Source organism: Habropoda laboriosa, unplaced genomic scaffold (assembly GCF_001263275.1).
Source record: "Habropoda laboriosa isolate 0110345459 unplaced genomic scaffold, ASM126327v1 scaffold32, whole genome shotgun sequence".
Taxonomy (NCBI): domain Eukaryota; kingdom Metazoa; phylum Arthropoda; class Insecta; order Hymenoptera; family Apidae; genus Habropoda; species Habropoda laboriosa.
This window is the reverse complement of record NW_017100135.1, coordinates 508,666-516,603: the sequence shown is the minus strand read 5'-3', so window position 1 is coordinate 516,603 and position 7,938 is coordinate 508,666. Positions and strand designations below refer to the sequence as shown.

The following is a 7,938-nucleotide window of genomic DNA, read 5'->3' as shown; positions in this document are numbered from 1 at the left end:
TAAAAGCTATTGGATTGAGATTTTTTTCAAAATTAATGTAACAGGAAAATTCAAATATTTTGAAAAATGGCAGTTTTGATTTACAGATCAAATTATGGGTAAATATATATACATATACATTTGTTTCTAATATTGTACATTTTGAAGTAAATCAGGAAAAGGAAAGTAATATGTAATTGAAAAATAATGCACAATAGGCATGCATGCAACTATAAGTTACAAAATATTATATTTTACAGTTTTTTTCGTAAAATAATACACATCTTTTAAAGAAAATTTAAGAGTCAGTATATGCATTATATGGAAAACATGTCTTTAAATTATAATTAAACCTAGTTGTCAACGTTTAGAATATAACTTCACAATGAGAATGTGCAATTACGAATGAACTAAATGATGATGTAATATTGATTGCCACTACAATCGAAACTGTTCCTGAGTCGATATAACTATATACTTTAAATTTTTATTTAACCGATAGTTTTTGCCACTATGAATAAAGAAAATCAATACAGTTATACCATTATAATTATACAGAGATAAAATGTAGAATTTTATTCATTTTCATCTAAACCTTTCGACTTCTTTTTTTTCTTTTTTTTTACTGGCTCTTCAGTTTCTTCTTGTACTCCATTCTCCTTTCCATTTGTTAAGACTTCACTTTTTCGTTTTTTATCTTTTTTCTTTTTCTTTTTAGATGGTTCTTGTTCTAAACTCGCTATTACTTGTGCAGCCTCTTCCAATGCTTCCTTCATTACTTCTATATTTTTCCTAGGTATTTCTCCAGTTTCATAGAATTTCAATCTATCTTCTACTTGTTGCCGCAATTTTTCACCAAACACATTAGTTGGTATATCGGTAAAGCAATCAATTCTTGATGCTATAGAACATTTATTTGCAAGATACCTTGAAATTCTACCTTTATTTTTTGTACCTGCACGACCAATAAAAGTTGAATGGAACAATAATCCGTATTTTGGTGTGTTACCTTTTGTTTTTAATGCTCTAAATAAGGCTTTTTCCGCCCCTAAAATTTGTACAGTAGAAGCAGGATATTTAGCTAAATTTGTAAGAGATCCAGCATGTGCTATTAATCTAGCTCCTACTTGGTCGCCAATTAACGTAGCTAAATTCGGTGCTACTCCTGCCATTTTAGATTTCAAATATTCTGCTAATTGTTTTCTGTAATCAGCCAAAGCAATAACACGTGCTGCAAACATTTCTATATTAAGAAGATCAACAGGACTGATATCCATTCCCATGGATGATTTGGATGCATCAATAATTGCTCGAGCTTTAGCACTATCCATAACAACATTTTCCAAAGCTTCTAATTTTTCATCTGTAAGTTCTTTTCTGTTTTTTATTAATTGTGCAACTTTGGCATACATATAATTCTCAGGAACTATTTTTACAAGTTCTGGAAAATGATAACTATACCATTCCCTGAAAGTATTAAATATTTTAAATATAATCAAGTATTTTTACAAGTTAATTTATAATTAAATATGCTTTAAATTTTTACCTTATACGCATACTAAATGTATTAACATCTTTGTCCAATTGATCTAACAAAGCTATGCTTTGTATGATCATATTATCCACTCGATTGACATTAAATTTAACTTTAGCTCTAGAATAACTATGACCAAGTCCAAGTTGTGCAACTCCAGAACTTTTAGCAGTGAATCCTTTTACCAAGTTATGAAAATGAAATCTGATTCCTCTAATGATTTCTGGAATGGCACCAGTATGATCGCATTTTATATCTAATGTTTCACTAATGCTAGCTCCAAGTTTTGGGTCTGCTACACCCAGCACAATCTTGTCCTTCTTTCGAGCTTTTGGTATACATGAGTCCAAGAATAACTGTAAATCTTCTGGCACAATACCTTCAGAAATATTATTTATACTTTCTAAAGCTGCTAAAGCAGTTTTAAAAGGTGAAAAACCAATTAGTTTTACAACTGCATTAAAGCGAGATAAATCTGTGACAGATGCTTCAACTTGAGGCAATAACATTCCTACCTCCTCAAATTCTCTGACAAAAAAGACAGCATAGCCAGCAGCATGCTCGAATAAGACATAAAGTTTTGACTGAAACAAAAATTTTATATTATAACATTATATACATTATTACAGACAGATAAACCTACTGCACATGAGTATTGTTACAAATAACAATCACAACTGATTACTTTCCATAAAATTTAAATAAATCATATTTCTCACTTGTTTTGATACTTAAAAATTTCACAACACATGTAAAAAAAATATAAATATCTATACCCCTATAATGAACATTCTTAATATAAGAATACTTAACGAATATTGTTATGATATAAAAACATAATTCATTGAGAAAATTTCAAACTTTTTACATGTGTTTTTATGATCGTTTAAATAAAATTTTTTTGTTTCTATATCTACACTAAACAGACATATAAACATTGATCACAATTCATCACATTGAATACAATTTTTAGTATTAACATACAAAAATTAATTCATTTTAACTTTATTTTAAATAGAATATATTGTTACACTAGGTATTATTATATCAAAGTTAAAATATTGTTTTGTAAAACATATAGATCGAAATATTTTAATATTTATACTACAAAGTAATTTAATAATATAATTAAAATGTAGACTTACCATGATTCTCTTTTTTTATATTCCATTCAATATTTTTAAACAATTACTATACAAACCCAAAACGCATTACTGTGGTTAAGAAGCGACCATGTGTTCCGGATGTAGCACAAACAGAAATATGGAGTTTTTAGTGCTTCCTGAAATTTGAATTTTTATAGAAATTCCTACACAAATTTTGTACATTTAAAAAATTGTTGATTAAGATGATATATACAGTGATTTTAATGTAAAATATTCTTGAAGATTACAATAACGTAGTAAAATTATATTTCTTAATATTTGTTTGCTTAGAAGCAGTCACATTTACGATTAAGTTCGGTGTAGTTATACATGCTCCTTTACGTTATGTATGTAAGTGGATGTCTCTATCCTCTTTTACAATATTTAAGTTTTACGTAAATTAGTTTATACTTAGAACGTTAGTAGTTAATTAGTATAAAAATCTTTAATGATATTGCGAACAAGTAGATTACGGATTTGTCGTTAAGGTCTATAATAATTTCTTAGAATGTACGTAAATGTTTTAGTGTTTGTAGGTTATGTTTATTTATATTATTTAGTAGATATGACTTTTGTAAACTTTGTTTTTTTTTTTTATTTAAGAATGGAGTCTCGGACAGAATTTAAAATAAAATCTCCTCCAACCGATGCGATTTCGGCGGTGGAGTTTGGACCAAATTCAACGCAGTTTCTTCTTGTTTCATCATGGGATAGTACAGTGCGGTTGTATGATATTCATGCAAATACTATGAGATTAAAGTATAATCATGATTTGCCAGTTTTAGATGTTGCATTTCAGGTAATTATAAATTTATTAATTTTTTTTATTTCAATAACTTTTCATGTAATGTTGCATTTATGAGATAAACAAATTTGAAAATGCATTAATAACACAAGTGGTATTCAGCAATATATTATTGTATTTGTTTATTTAAAGCAAAAAAAAAAGGAACAGGAAAAATATATAGCACTTAAATGCAAAATAATGTAAGTTGGAATTCTGTATGATACAGAATATTAAAGCAAAAGTAAAGAGGAAAAATAATATATATATGTTTAAATACAATGTTGTACATTTTTATACATATTATGTTTTTTATTATTATTGAATATAGTTGCATTTTTCTTGAATATTTGTAACTTTTTTTACACTATCCATTTTTTATCACAAGGATTACAAAAGATCTTTCTTTAATAGGATGCTGTTCATGCTTACAGTGGTGGACTAGGAAATACATTGAAGATGTATGATATTAATAGTAATACTGGTATTAACATCTATATTCTTATCTTTATGTATATTTGTTATAATATAGAAAAATCATATAAAGAAATCTTTTTATAGAGTCAGTGATGGGGACACATGATAAACCAATTAGGAAAATTGAATATTGTGCTGCAGTAAATGCAATATTAACTGGTGGATGGGATGCAGCAGTAAAACTTTGGGATCCCAGAACACCAACTTGTGTAGGTAGTTATTTACAACCTGATGTCGTTCTTGCTTTGTCTGTGTGTGGAGATAAGTTTGTAGTAGGTACAGCCAAACGGAAAGTTTGTATTTGGGATCTAAGAAATATGGCTGGTATGTTTCAAAGACGTGAAAGCAGTTTGAAATATCAAACACGATGTATTAAAGGCTTTCCTAATGAACAAGTAAGTTTTATATACTGAAAATCAAAAAATTGTATACATAATGTTTTACTTTAACACTTATGTGAAATTTCGTTTATTGTTAATTTTTTAATGACTTTTAGGGATATGTTCTTAGTAGTATAGAGGGTCGTGTTGCTGTTGAATATCTTGATACAACACCAGAAGCACAGAAAAAGAAATATGCTTTTAAATGTCATAGGATAAAGGAAAACAATGTAGAACATATATATCCAGTGAATGCTATTAGCTTTCATTCAACTTATAATACATTTGCAACTGGTGGTTCGGATGGTTATGTGAATATTTGGGATGGTTTTAACAAAAAGCGTTTATGTCAGTTTCATAGATATAATTCCGGCGTTGCTGCTCTTAGTTTTAGTCATGATGGTTCTGTACTTGCGATAGGAGTATCATATTTGAATGGAGCTGAAATTCCACCAGGTGGAAAGGATGAAAGAGAAATTTATATCAGATATGTAAATGACCAAGAAACTAAACCAAAATAATATCGTATTATTGTACAAAATTTTTTACAGACAAAAATAGATTAAAACTTTTTTAACTACACCCTGCTTATTGAAGCAGCAAACTGAATGCTAAAGCCTCTTTACAGAAATTAAGAACTGTTTGTAATGTATAATATTTACTGACAGTGTCCTATTTTACATTTTTGTATTTTAAATAATTGACTGATAATCATATGAATTCTACAACTGGAGTAATACTTGTTTTATATCTTATTTCAACATAAGTTTCATAATTATCACTAGAATTAAAAAAAAAAACTTGTCCACAAGTTGTATTTTATCTTTTATTTTACTTTTAAATAAGTTCATATTTAATACTTAAAATACAAATTATATAATACGTTTACTAGTGTATAAGTAAATAATACTACTTTATTCAAATTAAAAATATTTTAATAAAAATTAAACACGATATACTGCAGCATTTCATACATCTGTTACAAAAATATTATTTAAGTACATTTATTTAAAAACAATGCACATTAGAAAATTTAATGAAAAATTTGTTTAAAGAAAAACGTAGATTTTAAACTGTTGTCCTTATTAAGCAATCAACAAGATCAAATTAAATAGTCAAATACTTTACAGTACACAGTAAACTCCATATTAAATATGTACAATATTAAAATAATTTGGAGTTTGTAAAATCATTGTGGACTATGCTATAAAAGAATGAGTTATCATGAATCATTTGCTAGTCATTAATATTGTATCTTCATTATATAATATTTATGAAATTATTGTTGTTCATATTCAAAACTTATTGGTTGTTAGAAAGCTGCTGCTGTGCTGCAGAATTTAACATTACTATTTAGTTAATGATGCAAAACAATTACTGCTTTTTTTTAATACCTTGATTAATGTGAAAAATTTAGATTTCTATTCTGTTTATTAAATTTATTCCTGTAAATATTGAAATTTAAAAAATGCTTTTATTTATCTTGTATCATTAATTAAAAAGTTGAAATTCGTAAGGACAGTTGCATTGACACACGTCATGCATAACATTCACATTACAAATAAACTAAAAATTAATATTTGCGCAATGTGTTTTCGCTTTTTACTGATTTACATAACCTGTATGACATGCATTTTGTAATAGTTTAACAATTTTTATAACATTTTTTTATCTTTGAAAACTGTATAATTTCATTACATCATTACAGTATAATTTAACTAATTACAATTTTTTTATATTTTCATAAATTTTACATATTTTTATACAGAGTGTCAACAGATTTCTGCAAAAAACTTTGGTAGCATATGGCTATTGTTAGCCATGAAAACCTGTTAGATATCCCATATTTAAAACAATTTTTCTTTCTAGTTAAATGCCCTATATTAATGGACTTAGTAGCCATTTTCGTTTAATTTTTCTAACTGTATATAACATTTTCTTTTTATATTTTTGTCGAGGTATTTTGACTAATTATTTTCCTTAACGTATCACGGATTGTATCGTGTGTTGCGAAACTAATTCCTACAGCAATTGGGCCTTTCACCCAGTTCATGCTCAATCCTTTGTAGAAGGCCATTATACCTTCTTCTCTGAAAGTGATAAAAAATTATATATAAAATATTTTTGTTAGCTGTACAAGCCAATATTAATACAAAAAATATTTTCAACTGTTATAAAACTTGTATGAAAATTTCATATTATTTGATATTAATTTTTAGAAATATCAAAAGATTTTTAGTAAATTTGTATTTTAAACTTACTTGTAAACTTTCATTATGGTTGAGCCAATCGTGTGATAGTGCTGACCCTTGACTGCCGAGGTCTGCATTCTCCTCCGAACGATGTCCAAAGGATAGCTGCTAGTCTGGGCAATCATTCCAGCAATGGCGCCACAAATCAGTGATGTCGAGAACCCAGGAATAGTCACCGCGTACACTGTTCATCGACACGTAGCCATCATCGAACATGAAGCACGTACTTGAAAAACGCCGCCATCGGACTTGTTTTGACAAGCGTCGCTATTAAAGTAAGTACTGTCGCAATATCGGGAAACAGCCCCGATGTGCCCCACGGGTACCCTGCTTTTCGATCATACACGAGCCACTTTCGTTCGTATAAATCACGATTTTTTTTTTTGCGTGTAAGCACCGTCACGGCGTAGAATAAGTTTATAAAAGAATCAACTCACCACTTAATAAATTCTTGAGTAGATCGTATGTGAAGAAACTGCAGCCAGCATAAGGAATGACACCGAGTAACGTTGCGGTGAATCCACGGTAATAGGCCAATATTCCTTCTTCCATGTAAATGCGCACAAAAATCTGTCGCAATGTTTTGTACTCAGTTTTCTGAGTTACAGCCATTCTTGCTCTCATCAAATCCAGGGGATAAGTTGTACCTTGAGATGTTTTTTTCAATGCACCAGCAAGAAAATTCAACCCAGGCTTTTTTCTATTTATAACAAACATTTTTAGTAAATAATTATAATGTCATCACAATTATATTTTATGCTTATTAAAGAGATAATTGAAATAGATTTATATTGTACTAATGATTAATTTTTAACTAAAGTGATATAGACTTCTGTAGACTATTTTCAAATATTTATGACTACTTATGTTTAAAAATATGATAGTATGTACTATTATTACAAAAAGTCTAATAGATGTTCTACATTATATTAACTTATGATATATTAACTTGGTTTTAATTTTACAGCCTTACCTTTCTGACCCATTTACTCCCAAAATTCTTTTCCATTGTTCATGAGCCGTGAATTGAACAGCAGAATATGGAACAATTCTAACCATAGTTGCACTATTCCCACGCCATAAGCTTAATAAACCTTCTGTTCTAAGAGTTTGTATTAAAAATTTAACTGCTGCTTTTGCTGAATATGGCTGTTTTGAAATTTGGAAGTTTATTTTTGTACGATCTAAAGGTGCTATTGTTGTTTTTGCCAATGCTCCTGCAATGGCACCTGATACCAAACTTGTCCATACCCTTTGTGTATTTGAGATACCATCACTCCCATCATTTTTTTCTTGTTTCTTCTGAAATACACAATTTAATGTTGTGTATGATATAGTTGAATATCAGATTTTCCACTGACTGAAATCAGATATGCAATGAAATTCA

At 28.5% G+C, this 7,938-nt stretch overlaps 3 protein-coding genes across 5 annotated transcripts in view; 1 reads left to right on the top strand and 2 right to left on the bottom strand.

The window, feature by feature from the left end:
• Nucleotides 1-554: 554 nt before the first annotated feature.
• On the bottom strand, nt 555-2,304 carry LOC108577534 (nucleolar protein 56). Its single transcript, XM_017940739.1, has 3 exons — nt 2,290-2,304; nt 1,526-2,097; nt 555-1,446 (listed from the first exon to the last, which is right to left on the bottom strand). The coding sequence occupies exons 1-3, from the start codon at nt 2,302-2,304 to the stop codon at nt 555-557; spliced, it is 1,479 nt and encodes a 492-aa protein (XP_017796228.1).
• A 958-nt stretch (nt 2,305-3,262) lies between these two features.
• LOC108578534 (mitotic checkpoint protein BUB3) lies at nt 3,263-4,878 on the top strand. Its single transcript, XM_017941896.1, has 4 exons — nt 3,263-3,457; nt 3,857-3,926; nt 4,004-4,314; nt 4,416-4,878. Exons 1-4 carry the CDS (start codon nt 3,263-3,265, stop codon nt 4,818-4,820), a joined length of 981 nt encoding a protein of 326 aa, XP_017797385.1. The 3' UTR covers nt 4,821-4,878.
• A 1,301-nt stretch (nt 4,879-6,179) lies between these two features.
• LOC108578422 (mitochondrial coenzyme A transporter SLC25A42) overlaps nt 6,180-7,938 on the bottom strand; it is a 2,100-nt gene continuing 341 nt past the window's right edge. For 2 of the 3 annotated variants that reach the window (XM_017941761.1, XM_017941751.1), the window contains exons 2-5: nt 7,525-7,853; nt 6,989-7,251; nt 6,561-6,735; nt 6,180-6,389 (exon numbers count right to left, since the gene is read on the bottom strand). In XM_017941761.1, the coding sequence (XP_017797250.1) occupies nt 6,242-6,389; nt 6,561-6,735; nt 6,989-7,251; nt 7,525-7,853 (915 nt within the window). In that variant the 3' untranslated portion in view covers nt 6,180-6,241. Of the gene's footprint in view, nt 6,390-6,560; nt 6,882-6,988; nt 7,252-7,524; nt 7,854-7,938 lie in introns of those variants that run through there. The other variant, XM_017941770.1, reaches the window with a different exon arrangement.

Excerpts from the sequence above, each read along its gene's own strand:
- LOC108577534 (XM_017940739.1), bottom strand. Across the intron at positions 1,447-1,525 it reads ACATTTAGTATGCGTATAAG|GGAATGGTATAGTTATCATT; the intron begins GTAAAAATTTAA and ends TAATACTTTCAG.
- LOC108578534 (XM_017941896.1), top strand. The coding sequence starts at position 3,263 with ATGGAGTCTCGGACAGAATTTAAAATAAAATCTCCTCCAACCGATGCG. Across the intron at positions 3,458-3,856 it reads TTTTAGATGTTGCATTTCAG|GATGCTGTTCATGCTTACAG; the intron begins GTAATTATAAAT and ends TTTCTTTAATAG. Across the intron at positions 4,315-4,415 it reads AAGGCTTTCCTAATGAACAA|GGATATGTTCTTAGTAGTAT; the intron begins GTAAGTTTTATA and ends AATGACTTTTAG.